Source organism: Saccopteryx bilineata, chromosome 3 (genome assembly GCF_036850765.1).
Source record: "Saccopteryx bilineata isolate mSacBil1 chromosome 3, mSacBil1_pri_phased_curated, whole genome shotgun sequence".
NCBI lineage: Eukaryota > Metazoa > Chordata > Mammalia > Chiroptera > Emballonuridae > Saccopteryx > Saccopteryx bilineata.
The window spans coordinates 289,805,209-289,824,026 of record NC_089492.1 but is presented as its reverse complement, the minus strand read 5'-3'; the positions used below and the strand labels follow the sequence as shown (position 1 = coordinate 289,824,026).

General features: G+C 54.6%; 1 protein-coding gene across 4 annotated transcripts in view; it reads right to left on the bottom strand.

Annotated features, from left to right (window-relative positions):
* Window positions 1-262: 262 nt before the first annotated feature.
* The window catches only part of CHD5 (chromodomain helicase DNA binding protein 5), a 61,875-nt gene continuing 43,319 nt past the window's right edge, over window positions 263-18,818 (bottom strand). For 3 of the 4 annotated variants that reach the window (XM_066270609.1, XM_066270612.1, XM_066270611.1), the window contains 17 exons: window positions 18,070-18,244; window positions 17,545-17,637; window positions 17,243-17,331; window positions 16,825-16,958; window positions 16,226-16,370; window positions 15,676-15,835; window positions 13,775-13,854; window positions 13,428-13,560; window positions 6,288-6,377; window positions 5,537-5,674; window positions 5,190-5,298; window positions 3,402-3,534; window positions 2,806-3,001; window positions 1,583-1,746; window positions 1,337-1,451; window positions 1,178-1,231; window positions 346-439 (listed from right to left, as the gene is read on the bottom strand). In XM_066270609.1, coding sequence (XP_066126706.1) covers window positions 1,224-1,231; window positions 1,337-1,451; window positions 1,583-1,746; window positions 2,806-3,001; window positions 3,402-3,534; window positions 5,190-5,298; window positions 5,537-5,674; window positions 6,288-6,377; window positions 13,428-13,560; window positions 13,775-13,854; window positions 15,676-15,835; window positions 16,226-16,370; window positions 16,825-16,958; window positions 17,243-17,331; window positions 17,545-17,637; window positions 18,070-18,244 — 1,962 coding nt within the window. In that variant the 3' untranslated portion in view covers window positions 346-439; window positions 1,178-1,223. Of the gene's footprint in view, window positions 440-1,177; window positions 1,232-1,336; window positions 1,452-1,582; window positions 1,747-2,805; window positions 3,002-3,401; window positions 3,535-5,189; window positions 5,299-5,536; window positions 5,675-6,287; window positions 6,378-13,427; window positions 13,561-13,774; window positions 13,855-15,675; window positions 15,836-16,225; window positions 16,371-16,824; window positions 16,959-17,242; window positions 17,332-17,544; window positions 17,638-18,069; window positions 18,245-18,818 lie in introns of all 4 variants that reach the window. The other variant, XM_066270610.1, reaches the window with a different exon arrangement.

Here is an 18,818-nt window from a genome sequence, read left to right as displayed (position 1 = left end):
CTCCGGGGCGGGCACTGTGTCCTCCCGGCCGGGCCGAGTCCAGAGCAGCAGCGAGGCTTCCAGGAGCGTCCGTCCAATCTGCCACCCATGGACAGACAGAGACGTTGGCTGCAGGTCAGACTCCTCCAAATGCCACTCAACTCTTATCAAGACAAACTTGTTCAAGTCTTCAATAGGAAAAGTGCAAAAGATGTACAAATAAATGAAATCTCCCCTAAGAAGTCATCCTGGCAAAGGTGGCCCAGGAGGGCGTCCCGTGTGATGAGGGTGTAACATTGTGTGGGACACGTGGGTTACAATGAGGTGGCACTGCGGGGCCCCGTCCCCCACATGATGGCATGATGCAGGTGCCCCTTCCGTCCCACGGTGGCAACAGCTCCTAAAAGGGCGGTAGCTTTCCTCTCCTGTGGGGGTAGGGCGGGTGGCCCAGCAGGCGTGGCTGCAAGAAGTAGATGACGGATTACCCCCAGGTGGGCGGTGAGGTCTCTGTGGGAGTAGCACCCTACACCCTGTCGCCACCCCACCCACAGCCTGACACGGGCAGCTGCAATCAGAGGCCCCCCAGCCAAGCCTTCCCAGAGCCCCAGAGAGCGCCCCAGGAATCAGCAGCCCACGGGGGAGGCCAGTCTGGACACGCCTTGCCCTCCGCACCTGCACCCCAAAGCGGAGTTCTTACGGGACAGACAGGGCTTGGTGGGGGCTAGGGTGAACCGGGGATAAGCTCCCCTCTCCTGGCCCCACCCCAACCCTGAGACTCCCTCCTGGTCCTGGGCAGGGAGTAGGGGTGAGACAGAGGCCATGTCCCAGACTGCCCACGACTCAGCAGGGCAGGGGTGACAGGAAAGTGGAGGCAGGGCTCCGGGCCAGGGGAGGCGGGGGCAGGCTGACTTCCTGCCACGGACACATGTATACATATAGGAGCCCGCCCCTCTGCGTCCTGCCTTCCCAGCCTCCCAGGGAAGCATCTGGAACCCTGGACAGACACACCGGCCCCAAGGTGGTCCTCGGGGCACAGGGGGCGGGGGCAGGGGCAGGGGGCCCCAGAAGGCAGAGAGGCCTCACGCCTCAGGGTTGTGAGTCAAGACAGGGGGGTCAGGGCTGATTGTGGCCAGGCCAGGTGCGACCCTCCGAGACAGGGAGAGGCGTAGGGATGCTGGAGCACCCACGAGCAGCTCACCTCAGCTGGGAAGGAGCTCGGCGCGAGAGGGAAGTCACTGGGACGGTTAGATATCTGTCAGGGAGAGAGGAAACCTCGGCTAGCCTGGGGCAGTGGCGGGCAGGCAGGGCCCCGCAGGGCACCCCTGTGCATGCTGCCCGGGGGCAGACGGGCACCTACCGGTCACATAGGGCCCCAGGGGCATCTGGTTGTAGTTGACAATCCCTCCCGGTCCGGGGCCCCGGAAGTTGGGCCCAAAGTTGTTGTTGTACATCTGGGAGGAGCCGAAGGCGCCCTGGAGGCAAGGACCCAGGTTCAAAGGTCATCGTCCCGTGTCATCCGGCACCACGGACTCCACTCCCCATCCCCAGCAGCCAGGGCACTTGCGGGGCGCGCATGATGGGGCCTCCGGCCCAGGGCGCTGACCTGCTGGATGGTGGGGTCGCCGGCTCGGTTGGTCAGGCGGCTCAGGATGCTGCGCTCTGACATTTGCAGGCGGGCAGCCACCGGGGGGATGCGGGACAGCATAGAAGGCAGGCGCGTCACGTCCGCCTTCATGTCACTCAGCAGCTCCTCCAGCTGGTTCAAGACTGTGGGAGGGAGGGGCAGGGAGAGGGGGCAGAGCTAGTGTTTCTTCATGAGGGGAGTGCTACAATGCTCTCAGGGTAGCAGATACCAGGTGGTGCTCCTCGCCCAGCCCTCCCAGCCCCACCAAGCTGAGACATGCTACCAAGGAGAGCAGGGCTCCCCCAAAGAGCGTCTCCCCGGGGCCTCAGGCTGTAGCAAAGAGGGCCCGAAACTCTGAGACTGAGCTGACACTGGGCTTCCCTCTGGGCCCTCAGCCAGCTTGGTGGGGGCTAGGGTGAACCGGGGATAAGCTCCCCTCTCCTGGCCCCACCCCAACCCTGAGCCTCCCTCCTGGTCCTGGGCAGGGAGTAGGGGTGAGACAGAGGCCATGTCCCACGACTCAGTAAGGCAGGGGTGACAGGAAAGTGGAGGCAGGGCTCTGGGCCAGGGGCTCCCAGGGAGGACTGCAGCAGCCCCCCAACCCCCACTGGGGACAGGATTGAGGGTGGGGGGGCCCACAGGCAAAGCAGCCTCTAGAAACATCTCCCAGACAGAACAGGGGCCAGGGAGGTCGGGGAGTCCCTCCCTGTAACAACCAGACTGGAGCATCCTGTAGACTCGGATCAAGGGTCTGCAGCCAGAAAGCCTGGGGCAGATTCACCCCTGATTTCCATGTCCTCATCTTTAAAATGGGCTCATAAACCACACCACTTCAGAACATAACGATTAGAGAGAGAACGTATTTAAAGCATAATGTCCCCTGGCCAAGTAGCTCTGTTGGCAAGAGCGTTGTCCTGGAGCGCAGAGGTTGCCGGTTTGATCCCTGGCCAGGGCACATACAGAACAGATCAAGGCTCCCGTTCCTCTCCCTCTCCCCACCCCCTTCACTAAAATCATAAATAAAGCATATTGTCAGGGCTTGAGAGACAGGACGGCGGACTGGAGGCTGGCCAGGAGGCTTAGTCCTCGGGCTGACGCTCTGCCCCAGCCCCGTGCCCCCATCAGCACCCTCATCTGTGGCCAGCGAGCCACTGGGCAGAAGAGAGGCGGGCAGGACAGCTGTGGGGAGTGAGCCTGCTCACCTTTGTGCAGGACAGCATTGGCAGGCTTGTTCCCCGCGAGGGACTCCTTAGACAGGTGCTGGTGACTCTCGGCAAGGCACTCCACCTCAGCCAGGCGGGCGTTGAGGGCCATGGCTGGGTGGTTGGGGTCCTGGGTCATGTTGAGGTATGCTGCCCTCCGGAGCTGCTCCTCGATGACCAGTGCCTGCTCCAGCAGCTGGAGGGCAGGAAGGGGGGGGATGAGCATTGGCCTGTCCCCCTTCACTCCCTACAACCCCCACCCCCAGACCAAAGCCCTGGCCAGAAAGGAGGGAGGAAGGGCACACTCCCACCAAGAGGTCCATCCTTATCTGACCTTGGCCACCCCCTCAGAGCCCTCACCAAGCCGGTTTCTCTACACCCATCAACCAGGGCAGGGACACTCGGCCAGCGGGAACTGACGCTGGGCAAGGACCCAGCACCCTGTCAGCTGACTGACTGACTCCCCCTTGCGGACAGCCCAGCCCACATCTGGATAAATGGGGAAAGACCTGCCGCTCTCTAACTCCTTTGCACCAGGCCTGCGCATAGCCGGCCCCGCTTGCAGCACCCCCTCCCCCACCGGGGCAGCCTCTGACCTTGAACCTGCGGGCCAGGAACTTGTTCTTCATCTCCAGGTAGTTGCCCTTGTGGATCTCGGACTTGAAGGGCTCGTTGAGGATCATGTACCTCGGGTCATTCTGGATGTCCTGCCAGCGGGCGTAGCCGTGCCTGGTTGGGCACCGTTAAGGATGAACTCCACCACAGGGCAGGGGACAGAGTCCTGACTGTGTGTGTTCTCGGCAAGCCACTGACCTTGGCTTGCAGGACAAGCATGCTGATGACGCTCACGTGACAACCAGTGGACACTGCCGGGCACCCATGGGGGACACAAACACAGCCCTGAGGCTTGGCAGGGTGACCGCCTGCATCCCAGCCACCCGAGCAGGGGAGAGGGTGACACATGTTCAAGTTCTAACCTCAGTACCTGTGACTGACCTCATGTGGAAATAGGGTCTTTGCCGATGTACTTGAGTTAAGAAGGGGTCATTCTGAGTTAGGGTTACTGTAACCTGTGTCCTCTTATAAAGAAGAAATTTGGACACAGACACACCAACACTGGGGAAGACTGGGGTAAGGTAGCTGCAAACCAAGGGGAGCCAGGGATTGATGGCCGGCCCCAAAGCAGGGGAGAAGTGGGGAAGGGTCCTCCCCAAAGCCTCCTGAGGGAACAGGGGGCACAATGTTATCTTGCCCACGGTCCCTCAGTTATGAGAGGCAGAGTCGGGGTTTCTTCACCTTCGCCTCCATGACAGGGATCAGTCAACTACAGCCCACAGGCTGGTTTTGTAAATAAAGTTTTACCGGAACTCACTGGCGTCTGCACTGTCAGCGGCTACTTTGGCCACCACAGCGAAGCAGGGTGGTCACTCTGCAAAACCTGAGACATTCCCTCTCTGGCTCCTTGCAGGAATGGCCTGCCAACGCCTGCCAACGACATCCGCCGTTCGTCATGACAAACAGCTGCACTCAAGGCTCTCAGGACCGCCAGCTTTGCTGGGGGGCTGTCCCCAGATAGCTGCCTTCTCCTTGCCCCCTGGAGGTCTCAAACATCACCTTCCCTAACCATCCCGCTGGAAATGCAACCCCCACCCCAAATGCTCCCTGTGCCCCTTCCCTGCCCTACTGGGTTCCGCTGAACCGCACACTTTGGTAACTCAGAGAGTTCACCAGCTACCCCAGTGGGATGTGAGTTCCGGGTAGACAGGATTAGGGGCTGGTTTGCTCACAGCCGCAGCCTCCATTCCTGGCACATGGCAGGTGATCGACAGAGATGAGACTGAAGATTGGATGAGTGAATGAGTGATGAATGAATGAATGCAAGCCCTCGTAAATCGTGAAGCAGCCTTCAGGTGTCACTGCCGGGACAAGGTAAGGTCTGTGTTGTGTAAGAGGAGCATTTACTGTGCAGTCAGATAAATGGGCTATGACTTATTAGCTGTGTATCTCTGGGCAAGTCACTTGGCTTCTCTGAGCAACCGTATCCTCCTCTGAATAACAGGGACCATGTAGTGCCCCTCGTGGAAAGCTGCTGTGAAGTGGAGCGAATATTGAGGGTGAAGGAATGAGCTGTGGCTATGGTCATTATCATCACCATCATCATCATCATCGTCATCATCATCACCATCATCATCATCATCTCCATCACCACCATCACCATCATAATCACCATCATCATCATCACCATCATCATCACCAGCAAAGGGCCTTTGATCTGGTCAGGAGCAGTGGCTCCTGACTCCTCACCCCACACGCCTCACATCCCACCCAGAGGTCCACAGAGGACCATACCAGAGTCTTGCCCAGCCGGGCTTAGCCAAGGATACGTCACAATGCCTGCCAGCAGCCAGTAGTCATGGCGCCGGTGCCAGATGTCGTAGATTTTCCCCGAGGACACAGCAGCACGCTCTTCATTCTGCCACAGTGTGTGCAGCTCTGGGAAGCCGGCCAAGGGGAACAGAATGAGGTGCCCCACAGTCCCTCACAGAGGTGGGCCCAGGATCCCCTCACTACCCAATATCTTCCCATCCCTAGAGGTTCAGCATTGCTAGAAAATATTATACAGTGAACTCTTATCAACCATTCACACTTTAGTATAAAATAACCATCTGCCCGGACTCCCAGGATCCACACAGACAGGAAGGCTATGACACCAACCACTCCACCCCAATACCTGTGAAGCCTCCATCTGCAATGTTGAACATGAACTTAAACTTCCCATTCTTGTCTTCTTTTTTCCCCTCTTCATCTTCTTCTTTGTCACCATTTTGCTGTGTTTCAATGGGCTCCTTCTCCTCAACTTTGGTATCATCTGTGGGAGGACAGACCCGCATTCATTCATCCATCCAAAAGGCGCTGCCCAGAGGCCTCTCTCTGCCGAGTGCTGGGGGCCCAAAGGCAAGTGGAAAACACATCTCGCCATCCTCCAGGAGACCACTGCAGAGGCGAACTTTAAGTGGACAAACCAGCTGCCCCCTCTCTACGTCCACACAGGCAGGGCTGGCTCCCCGCCCGGGGGCCCCTTCCTCGCCAAGTCAGGACCACCTGGGAACAGGGGGACGGCCCTGTGAAAAGTGTGGCTTATGTTTGAGAATGACAGCACAGGGTCTGAGCAGAGCACACCTGCTCCAGAACATCCCAGCACCTGGAGGCACACCAAGCTTCCCGCTGAGCCCCAATGCTCCAGGTCAAGCTCTACCGCCAGCCCTCCTTCCTCCCGGTGGTGGCCATGGAGGAGTCAGGAGAGCGGACAGGGGTCAGTCCCAAGTGGAGCTCGAGAGTCCAGGCTCCCACCCCCCAGCTCTAGCTGGGGCCTAGAGCCGAGGGGACGGTGCCCAGAAGGCTGCAGAAGTCCCAACAGGGTCCAGATAGCACCTTCGAGAGACCAGGGGACACAGGGCAGAGCGCACACAAGAGCCCCAGACCTGGCCTGTAATCACTGCTGTCCCCTCGGCTGTGAATCAGGCTCAGCTCCAGCTTATCCAGAATTTTCTCCTTCTCAGGAAGCCCTTCTTCTGCAAGACAAGGGGTGTTTGTGAGGTGGGAAGGGGTCCGGGAAGGGCAGAGCGGACTCCGGGCTGGTGGCCAGAACTGTTTAGCCACATACAAGCCCCTCTCCATCATTTTACTGAGGAGCCTACAGGTGCCACCCAGGAGATGTCGAGGGAGGCGGGGCGGGGACAGGGCCCCCACCATCACCCTTGCCCCAGCAGCACCCTGGCCTGAACTCCTCCAGGCACAGCCCCGAGATCCTCCCTCCCACAACAATAACCGTGGCACTAACATTCCGGGCGATGTGCACCTTTGATAACACACAATCCCTCTTACAAGCACCTGAAACATCAGGCAAACTCTCATCATCGCACTGAAGAAGCACACGTGTGAGCTCCCGAGAAGAAAAGGAGATGGCCGGGTGCCATAAATGAGAACAGAAGCTAAGAAGCCCAAGCAGGGCCCAGGCGGGCGGGAAGTGGACACCAGGAAGCGGGCTGGAGGGCTCGGGCCGTCTCTCCCCAGCCAGACAGGGAGGATGAGGCTTCAAGCCCCAGTGATGCAAAGAACTGGAATTAAACCAGTGCCCCCCAAACACTGTGCCCTCTGAGGGAGAGAGAAAGCTCCACCCGCAGGCCCACGGCCAGGCTGAGGAAGCCTGGCTCCCACGTGGAATGAAGTGGCTCCACACCTAACGCAAAGGGGGCTGTAGAGGCCGTACTGTCCCCTCTGTGCTACCCCAGCAAGGAGAGGCCATAGAGACTGGTCCCAGCCTGACAAAACCCCCAGTGAGATCACAGGGCCTTGGGGTCAGGAAATAGAAGGGGGACATTCCTGTAGACTGGTGACATGGGTTCCCATGGATAAAAGAATCTCTGATGAATTTGCACCCAGCCAAAATCAGAAAATAATTATCAGCCCTAGCTGGTTGGCTCAGCAGTAGAATGTCCAGTGTGTGGAAGTCTCAGGTTCATTTCCCAGTAAGAGCATACAGGAGAAGCGACCATCTGCTTCTCCAACCCTCTCCCCTTCACTTCTCTCTCTCTCTCTCTCTCTCTCTCTCTCTCTCTCTCTCTTCCCCTCCTGCAGCCATGGCTCAACTGAAGCGAGTTGGCCATGGGCACCTAGGTGGCTCCACAGACTCCACCTCAGGCACTAAGAAGGGCTCAGTTGCTAAGCAATGGAGCAAGGGCCCCAGATGAACAGAACATTGCCCCCTAGTGGGCTTGCTGGGTGGATCCCAATCGGGCGCATGAAGGAGTCTGTCTCCTTGCTTCCCCTCCTTTCACTGAATAAAAAGAAAAAAGAAAAGAAATCAATTATCTACCTGCCAGAGAGAGAAACAGAAAGAGAATCCACAGGAAAAGACAAGACAAAAAAAACCTGGAAAAGCCAGATAAAACGTTGAGACATAAAAGAGACAACTATTATCACTAAACATTTCCATTGTGGATTTCTAAGATGTCCTCTAAGACTGCCTGGCCCCAGAGAACAAGCTTGGCATGATGGTCAGGTCCACAGACGTGCTGGGTTCAACCTTTTAAATTTATTTTTATTGATTTGAGAGCGAGAAACATCAATTTGTTTTTCCACTTGCTTATGCATTCATTCTTTGATTCCTGTATGTGCCCTGACCAGTATTGAACCTGCAATCTTGGTGTATTGAGACAACGCTCCAATCTCCTGAGCTACCGGCAAGGGCCACACCAGCCCTTTAAAAACAGTTTTCTCAGACTGGTCACTGAAAAGGACGTCAGAGATCCGAAGCACAAGGCAAACCCAGGGCATCATGGCTACCTTAGAGATAGAGTGGGCCCATACCTGGGAGCACGGGCAGCTGCTGGGTGTGGAGGACAGCCCCCAGCTGGCAGTGTGAGGAAACAAGACCTCAGTCCTCCAACCTCAAGTAGCCAAAGTCAGCCAACAACAACAATGGGCCTGGAAGCAGATTGCCCCTCCCCCCTGCCTCCAAATGAGAACTTGATTTCAGTCCCGCGAGACCCTGAGCAGAAAGCCCAGCCACACCACTCTGGGCTTTGGAGCCTCAAAACTATGACCTAACAAACAGGTGTTGTTTTCCACAGCTAAATTTGTAATATAATTTGTTTCACAGCCACAGAAAATGATACAAATGGGTAGGTTAAAAACCTACCACTGTGCACAGAAAACAGGAGCTGAAGCTAGACCTCAGGATGACTCAGAAAGCCTTGCAGAGCCTGGCAAGAGCCTGGGGATAGAGCATCAACCTGGGATGCTGAGGTGCCGATTCCAAACTCTGGCCTTACCCAGTTGAGGTATATATGACAAACAATCAATGAAACTAAAGTGAAGTAACTATGAGTTGATGTTCTCGCTACCCCTTTTCTTTCACTGTAAAATCAATAAATAAAATCTAAAAAAGAAAATTTTTTTCTTTTTTACAGAGACAGAGTCAGAGGGAGGGATATTAGATAGGGACAGACAGGAAAGGAGAGAGATGAGAAGCATCAATCATCAGTTTTTGGTTGCAACACCTTAGCTGTTCATTGATTGCTTTCTCATATGTGCCTTGACCGCGGGCCTTCAGCAGACCGAGTAACCCCTTACTCAAGCCAGTGACCTTGCGTCCAAGCTGGTGAGCTTTGCTCCAACCAGATCTTGAACCTCGGGGTCTTGAACCTGGGTTCTCCGCATCCCAGTTCAACGCTCTATCCACTGCGCCACTGCCTGGTCAGGCTTAAAAAGAAATTCTTGTGGAGAGATGGGAAATGTCAAAGAAGTAAAAGATGTGTTAAGACACATCAGCCCATCTTTGCTAACGTTGTATCTGCTTCCCCTTCTTTATTGCATTTGGAGTCTATTCTGTTTGAACAAAACACACTTCCGTTTTTTGCTGATTGCCTGTCTCCCCCACTAAAATAAAAATTTCATGTCCAAGAGGCTTTTGCTCTTTCCGTTCATTTTGTGAGCCCAGTACCTAACAAAGTAACACACGGCAAGCCTTCAATACACAGGGGTGGGCAAAAGTCCGTTGAGAGTTGTGCGTACGGAAAAAGACACACAAGTCATGATTATTACAACAGCTTTATTAACTCTGTGTTTTGCGTACACACAACTGTCAACTGACGTTTTCCCACCTCTGTACACTACTCGGATGAATGAAAGAATTGACCAGCAACAGGAATGGCAGGAAAAAAAAAAAAACATAATGGGGACCAAGGCAATATTCAAAGCAAGAGTGATCAGAAATTTACCTATTGATACAATTGATGAAAGATATAATATTCATCTTTAAGAATCACAGTCCAGGCCCTGGCCGGTTGGCTCAGTGGTAGAGCGTCAGCCTGGTGTGCAGAAGTCCCGGGTTCGTTTCCCGGCCAGGGCACACAGGAGAAGCGCCCATCTGCTTCTCCACCCCTCCCCCTCTCCTTCCTCTCTGTCTCTCTCTTCCCCTCCCGCAGCCAAACTCCATTGGAGCAAAGATGGCCCGGGCACTGGGGATGGCTCCTTGGCCTCTGCCCCAGGCGCTGGAGTGGCTCTGGTCGCAACAGAGCGACGCCCCGGAGGGGCAGAGCGTTGCCCCTGGTGGGCGTGCCGGGTGGATCCCGGTCGGGTGCATGCGGGAGTCTGTCTGACTATCTCTACCTGTTTCCAGCTTCAGAAAAAAAAAAAGAATCACAGTCCAGAAGTAGGATGAATAAAAAATTTCAGGGCTGTAAAAATACGCATTATCAAACACAAACACAATATCTTAAAAGTGGTCTTTTGGTGTTAGAAAATAACAGAAAAGGCAGATTTCCTATAAAAGCAACAATTACCCTAAGAGGAATCTTCCTCAGCAGCACAACCACAAAGAAAGCCAGAAGGAATTAACATTTCCAAAGCAGTGAGGAGAAACCCCTATCCACCTTGAATTTTGCACACAACAAAGAAATGTGCCCTTCACATAAATCTGCTGGAAGCATCATTAAAATGGGGTATGCTTTAGGACGCGGCACATTAGGAAGCAGCAGCGAACAGACAAGCAAACACAGAACTGCTAAGAATGTGGAAAGGTCTACATAGGGATTAACAATTTAGAAGTAAGTCTAATAACCAATCTGGGGAATTAAAACAAGTTGAAACTAAAACACCGAGCAACAGATAGAGTACAGGAAAGATGGAAAGAGCGTGGGTTAGAGTTCAAGTTGCCTAGCAGTCCTCATAGGATTCAGGAGAGGTACATACAAAAACTTTAGAAGTACAAAACAGAACGGACTAGAAACCTTCCAAAGGAGTCAAGGGGGAAAGGTATATATAAAGGAAACTTGATCAATCTAAGAGACAGCAGAGGAGGAGGAAAAAAAGAAGAAGAAAACGCAAAGGTAATAAAGCCCACGGTAACACGGTAGAAATTCATTAAAATAATCTCACTATTACAATAAATGTAAAGGAATTAAACTTGCCAGCTAATAGGTAGAGACTCTATGATTAGATTTAAGATAACGAATCCTGCTATACACAGATAGATTAAAATTACAGGAACAGGAGAAAATACTTGCAAAGTTATAACTCCGATAAGGTACATGTAGCTACAAAGCATTCTTGCAACTCAATAATAAAGACAAATAGTCCAATTTAAAAATGGGCAAAGGGGCCCTGGCCAGACAGCTTGGCTGGTTAGAACATCAGCTCAAACCACAGAGTTGCTGGTTTGATCTCTGGTCAGGGACAGGAACGGACCGATGTTCTTGTTCTCTCTCTCTCTCTCAATCTCCCTTCTTCTCTAGCTAAAAAAGTCAATCAATAAAAAAAAAATGGGCAAAGGGTCTGAAAAGACATTTTTTCCAACAAAGATATGCAAACGGCCAACAAGCACGTGAAAAGATGCTCAACATCTTTATCAAAATCACTTAAGATCCCACTCCTCGCCCACTGGGATGGCTACCATAAAAGAGATAGATAAATGACAAGTATCCGGCCAGGACGTGAAGCTGGAACTCTCGCACGCTGCCGGTGGGAACAGAAAACAGCGCAGCTGCTACTGAAAACATTCCGGAGGTCCCTCCAAATATTAAACAGAAGAGTTGCCATATAATACCACACTTCCACTCCTACCTAAAAGAACTAAAGCCTGTGTCCACACACACACAAAGTAAGTAGACAAATGTTCACAGTAGCGGTTCTTCTTCGCAGAGCCAAAAATTAGCAACAACCCAAATGTCCATCAACTGAGAAACGGATAAACAAAATGTGGTCGACCCACACAAGAGAATGTGACTGAGCCATAAAAGAAAGAAACAAAGTACTGACACGTGCTACAACATGGATAAACCTTGAAAACACTATGCTATTCTAAGTATAGCCAGAAACAAAAGGACTCATATTTTATGGCTCTATTTACAAGAAAGGCCCAGAATAGGCAAATCCATACAGACAGAAAGTAGATTTGTGGTTGCCAGAGGCTGGGGGGGGTGGAGAGGAGCAGGGGGAGGGAGGAGCAGGGGGGGAGGAAATGGAGAGTGACAGCTAATGGGTGCAGGGTTTCTTTTTGGAATCATGACAAGTTCTAAAACTGACTGACCCATGGTGGTGAAGTAGATAAAGTGTCGACCTGGAACGCTGTGGCGGCCAGTTCAAAGCCCCAAGGTCGCGGGCTCTGAGGGGGGTGGGGGTGGGGGGCTCATCAATTAGCACGGGGTCTCTGGCTTGAGCAGTGGAATTGTCCGCCCGATCCCAAAGCTCTCCAGCTTGAGCCCAAAAAGTTGCTGGCATGCAAAGTCCAAGATCACTGGCTTGAGCAAGGGAACACTGGCTCACCCCAGTCAAGACATGTACGAGAAGCAGTCAATGTACAACTAAAGGAAAAGCAACTACGAATTGATGCTTCTCACCCTCTCTCTCCCTTCCTCAAAAGAAAGAAAAAACTGTTCTAAAATTAATTGTGCTGATGGTTGCACAGCTCTGTGAACATACTACAAACAACTGAATGATGCATTTTAAATTGTGCAGAATGTGAATTATATCACAATAAAGCTGTTATTTATATGTATTTTTAAACTAAAGGGACAGAAACAGAAATACTGACTGCACACCCAACAAAAGACGAATCTAAATAAGCCTAAATAAACCTTAAAGCAAAACATATCAGGACGACTAAAGCCAAGCCATTACATAAGAATCAGAGGCACACTTCATCAGAAAAATAGAAATACAACTGAACTGGTGCCCGCCTCACAGCCTCGCCTCCAACAGCACAGAGCCACGTGTGGCCTTACGAGGAGAGAGAAACTTAACTCACAATCGTAGTGAAAGGTTTTCAGTCCCTCAGACTTGACTGATCAAAGCAAATCAAAAATGAGTAAGGACATAAAACTCCAAACAACACAACAAGCATTACTGAAGCAGAACCTCACGCTTAGCAACTTACAGAAGAGACGTTATTTTCAAGCACACGTGAGCGTCTGCAAAATCTGACCACATTAAGCCATCCAGTCAGAAAACAGGTTTTGACGATATCATATAAAATGATCCCATACAGACTCCGGTGTTTAGACCACAAGGCAATCACTAGTAAAAAGAAAGCCCATGAGCCTGACCAGGCGGTGGTGCAGTGGATGGAGCGTCCGACTGGGAGGCGGAGGACCCTGTTCAAGACCCCGAAGTCGTCGGCTTGAACACGAGCTCATCTGGTTTAGCAAGGTTCACCAGCTTGAGCCCAAGGTCGCTGGCTTGAGCAAGGGGTCACTCAGTCTGCTGTAGCCCACCAGTCAATGCACATATGAGAAAGCAATCAACGAACAACTAAGGTGCTGCAATAAAGAACTGATGTTTCTCATCTCTCTCTGTTCCTGTCTGTCCCTATCTGTCTCGCTCTGTCTCTGTTACACAAAAACAAAGCCCCCAAACTCTGTACAGTAGGAAAAGTGGATGCCCACGAGGAGAGAACCAAGCCCCCAGCTCTCCCCGGGGTCAGACGTGTGAGGACAGAGCAAGCACAATCCCCCACGCGGCCAGGGAGCCACGGAATGAAGCCCAGCCTGGCCGCCGTGCTCCAGCGCAAGCTGATGAGGCTAGAGGCTGCTCGGGGGCGGGTGACCAAGGAGAGCCCTCACCTTTCGGCAGCTGCTCCGGGGAGGGCTGGGCCTTCTCCGTCTCCTCTGGGCGCTCCTCTCGGGCCCTCTCTTTGCCATCTGAGGTCTCGTGCTTGTCCTCACCCTCTACTCTGTCCAGGGTGGTCGGCAAGGCCTAGGGGTGACGGGTTGGGTCTCAACAGGAGTGGAAGACAAGGAATGGGCACTGGGCTTGGGACCCACTCTCCTGGCTCCCAACCTGTTCCTCCAAACTCAGAGGCTCAAACCTGGAGCCAGAAGAAGGTTCTGGGCAAGGCCAGAGGAGGTCCCCAGACCCAGCCTTTCACCCCACGTCCACCAGGGGCCCCACACACCAGCATCATCCAAACCTGTATTTCTGGAGGCTTCTTAGGCTTCGACACCCCCAGCTCCTTCTCGTCCACGTAGCCCAGCTGGGCTTCCATTTTGTCTGAAAGATGAAGAGGGAGAGGTGAGACGCGTGGGCACGGGCTGGAGACAGGGACACCAGAGAGGAGAGAAGGGTCTGGCCTGTAGGAGGCGCCCTCTAGACCAGGCACCTCCAGGAGAAGGATGGGACCCCCAGGGGAGCCAGAGAGCCCAGGCCAGGCCTGCGATGTGGGGATTCTGGGAGGCCCAGTGACGCAAAGCCAGGGACTGACAGGCAGGGCCGCACACCACGGGGCCCCCATCTGGAAGCAGGGAAGTGAGGTGGACGGAGGCCCGGGCTGGGAGCCAACGTCCGAGGTCCAGGGTTCAGGCTGGCTGACCAGCCAGGTGCCTCCTCCACACCGAGTCAGTTCCCAGCACACGGCGTACCAGTGACTCGTGGGCTGCCAACAGCCCTGGGAAGTGTGCAGTGTCCCGTCCCACACCACAGGGGAGACAACAGGCTCACAGGTGACTTGAGCCTAAAATCACACAGGGTCAGGAAGCAAACCCAGGAGTGTCCACCTCTAGAGGGTACACTGTGTCCAGAAGCAGGATGTCCTCGGGGGCCCATGCCTCTCGGAGCCTCACCTGTCACCTAGGGAAGACACCTCAGGTCTGCCCGGGGCCTGAGAGGTCCACCTAAGAGAAGCTGCTTTGCCCAAACAAATACACAGGTCACCAAAAAGACACTCAGGTTGAAATAAACTCATTCAAGACGGACAAAGGACCTGAAAAGACCTTTCTCCAAAGAGATGGACTAATGGCCCGTAGTGAGAACCACTTCCCACTCATTATAATAGCCTGAAGCCAAAAGCCAGGGAACAAATGCTGGTGAGGATGTGGGGAAACTCGAAACCCTCAAATACAGCCGGCGAAACAGAATGGTGTGGTAACTGTGAAAACAGGCCAGCGGTTCCTCAGAAAGGAACCCGGAGGTGCCGATCCCAGCCGTGCACCCAAGAGAAACAAAAACACAGGAGAACTGAAACCCCAATGTTCGCAGCGATGTTGTCCACAACAGCCAGAAAGAGGAAAGCACCCCAACTCCACCAGCTGACGATGAATGGACAAACAGAACGTGCTCTACCCGCCCAGTGAATGTTACACGGCCACGAAAAGGAATTAAATGTGGACACACTACAACACGGATGGACCTTGAGCACATTATGCTGAGAGAAAGAAGCCGGGCATAAAGGGCCACATATTGGATGACTTCATTTACAAGCGATGTCCAGAACAGGCAAATCTAGAGGCACAGAAAGGAGATTTGTGGTTGCCAGGCACTGGGGATGCTGAAGACTGCTAATAGGGTATGTGTTCGTCTGGGGAGGAGGGGTGATAAAATACTCTGGAGCTGACAGCAGCACATGCCTGTGAAATACACTAGAAACTACCCAATAGTACACTTTTAAAGAATGAATGTCATGATATGTAAATCACATCTCAAAGCTGTCATTGAAAAAGCAAAAGTCTCTGCCTGGCCTGTAGTGGCACAGTGGGTAAAGCATTGACCTGGAACACTGAGGTTGCTGGTTTGAGACCCTGGGCTTGTCCGATCAAGGCACAAATGACAAGCAAGCAATGAACAACTAAAGTGAAGCAACTATGAGTTGATACTTCTCACCCCTCCAATTCCTCTCTCTGTAAAATCAATAAATGAGATCTTAAAAAAAAAAAAAAAGAAAGAAAATTCTCAGGAGAGCAATGCTGCTGCAGGCAGAATCCTTGGGAGGAAGGGCAGCCGTTTTTTGTGGGGTGTGCAGAGGACTCGGGGTCTCCAGGGGCCTGCCACCTCCCACAACCCAAGCAGGCGCTCTCCGCTGCTCATCTGATCTCAGACCTGGCGGGCCCAGTGGGGTGGGCAGAAGGTGAGCGGGGCTGGCGGGCACTGGTGTGTTGGGATCCGAGGAGATGACCTCGCCCGGCTTCTTGCCCTCGGACCCCTCCGGGATCAAGTCCGGGGTGCTGTACTTCCCGTTGACGTGCTCAAACTCCTGCACCTGGGGTCGACAGGAAGGGAGGGAGGAAGCTCACAGGTCTGGTGTGAGGGCCCCAGAGCTGCCAGTGCAACTGGGGGTGTCCCAGGCTTATGGTGAATGACACCTCTGCCCAAGGCTGGCCAAGCCAGAGTACTTATGACCACAAATGCTCAGGCCAGGCCCCACGCCAACCTGAATCTCCCTGTGTCCCCTGCCCTGTTGCCTGATCCTGGTCTCTCACACTCTGCACTCTGAGAGGTATTCTGGGCCAGTCCCTCTGGCCTGGCTCAGAGCCCAGGCAGTTGTGTGACCCTGAGCCAGGACTTGCCTTCTGCCCACTGACCCCCCCAGGAAATTGCCAGGGCCACAGGCAGCCACAAGAAAGGACCCAGTAAAAGCCGACTCACCCACCTTCTTCCTAACCAGTGACATGACGCCGATGCGCGTGAGCACGTGCTGCCTCGAGAGCCCCTCACGGGGCACGCCATCCGCAAAGGTCTCCGCGCCATCAGCCCCCGGCTCACACAGGTGCCGCATGAAGAGGGACACATAGGCTCTGGGATGGGGGGGACTGGGGCTCAGGGAGTGGGGGGCCAGCAAGGACCCTCTGCGAGGACTGGCAGGACCCCCAGGGAGACCTCCAGGCTGGAATCATCACCCAATCCCCTGCCTCCCAGCCAGGCCTCCTGGCTCACACCCCCAGGGAAGGGCAGAGGGGGCCTCCTCCGGCAGGGCACCCTCTCAGGACAGCCCTCGCCCTGGATAACCCACATCCTTCTCGCTTCTGTTAGCACAGCTGCTCCGGGGAGGCGGCCAAGGCAGCGCCTTCTGCAAAGCAGCCCTGCTCAGGCCTGGACCCCAGCCACACAGAAACCAGATGGCAGTGAATTCTCCAGGTGCCCTGAGCCTGGCAGGAGCAGAAATGCTGCCCACGGCGCTGGCTCACCCAGCTGGAGCCTGACCCCTGCGGAGGGGACAGACACGTCCTGGGCCACGTCCTCAGCCTTTACCTAAACTCCTTCTCGCTCTTCCCTCGGAGGTCCCGCACCAGCCAGTGGGAGTTGAAGGCGTCCTGGGGGGGCATGCCCCAGCGCATGATGGCATTCAGAAAGGCCTTCCGCTGCCGGGCGTTGAAGCCCAGCACCTGGGAGAGGGCGCAGAGGACTCAGGCATGGGGACAAGGCATGGGGGAAGGCAGCAGGGAGAGGGCAGAGAGAAGGCAGGCATCCCCAGCTGGGGTAGGACACAGAGGGGACCCAGACCCAGGGTTTGCCCCAACCCACCTCTACGTGGTGTGACCCTGGGCAGACCCCACCTATCCTCCATCCCCCAGGGGTGGCAGCAGGGGTGAGCTCTTTGTTCTGAGAGGGGACAAGATAAATTGAGGGAAGGGGACCTGGGAATGTGGGAGTGCAGATGGGCCCCAACCTCAATGTTGCCTCCAACGCGGGCAAGAAGGGGCGGCAGGGGCTTGTCCCTGTCACTCTTCAGCTGTCTCCTGGATTGTCGCCGACCACCTGGGGAGCAGTCCCACCATAACCTTTTAGCAGGACCCAGAGCATCCTGACTCTATCCTATCCACCAACTCGCCCAGGACTGGGACCCCTCAGGATGACCTCCAAAGCTGCCCTCAAGCCTGTCCTGATGACTCCAGAGTTCCCCAGCCTGGCCATCAGCTCCCCAACACTCAGCCTTGGCCCCAGCCCAGGGTCACCAGCACCATGACTCACTCTGCCCTTCCGGCCTCTCCTCAAAGTCTTCATCCTCATCCTCGGAGCCAATGGAATATTCGGACTGGTTGTCCGAGAGCTCGTCCTGCCACTCTGGGGGTCCCGGCAGAGGGGCACAGAGTGAGCTGTGCAGGCAGAGCACACCGAAGGCCCCTAGACTCTGGGCCACACTAAGGCCCTGCACTGCAGCCCAATAACAGGGACCACGAAGACCACCTTCCTGTGAGCTCATTTAATAAAGCCAACAACCCGACACTATTAAGGTGTTAGACCACTATCAGCCGTATTTTACAGGTAGGGAAACTGAGGCATGCCTGAGGTCACACCACCCTCAAGCCCCCCTTCTCCAGGAAGCCCTCCTAAGGGCTCCCAGTTTAGGCCATACCCACACAGCTCCTGCTCTCCAGCCCCCAGGGGCTTCCTGCCATGGGATGCCCTCCCCGACCAGTCAGAATCCTCCGCCAAGGCCCTCCGCCCCTGAACCACCACACCCTCCCGAGCCCGAGCCCGAGCCCAGACACGCACCCTGGTCCTCCTGGGACGTGTCGTTGTAGTTGACCTGCTTGCGGATGCGTTTGCCCTTGCCCAGGTTGCGGGCCAGGTCCTCCTGCTGCTGCTCATAGTGGTGCCGCAGCAGCTTCTCCCAGTAGTCGGGGTCCACGTTCTCCTCCTGCTTGATGATCTCCCGTTCCACCTCCTCCTACAGACACAGGCCCCCGGGGGCTTAGTAAGGGCGGGGACGGGGTCCACTGGTAGGCACCTCTACCCACCGGGAAGCCTCATGCTGCCTCCACCATATCTCACATTTAGGGCCTCGAGGATGAATTAGAAAGCCTGTCTACTCCAGGAAGCCTTCCTGGATCTGCCCTGTTTTCTGTTCCCATCACAGTCAACATCCTTCATCCACACATTCATCCATTCGTTCATTCACTCCCCAAGTATTTCATGGCTTTGTGTCAGGTGCCGTAGTAGTACCAACCCTGCCCTCAGGGAGCCTCCGGTTTCAAAACAATAAAACAAAAACAAAAATAAAAGGGCATGTGGAAGGACAATTTGCACCCAGAGTCTTTGTGGAAGGGACTGGGAGCTGAGGAAGAGAGCCCCAGGAGCTGGTCTTTGAGGACAAAAGGGGTTTTCTGGGTGGACAGGTGTGGTGGGTGGGGTGCTGGTGTGTCCTGGAAGAGGATGTGGTCCTCGGGGCCCTGATGGCACTGGGCACGGAGCTACAGGGGCACCGGGCAGAGCTGGGAAGGGCTTGACCACCAGACCATATC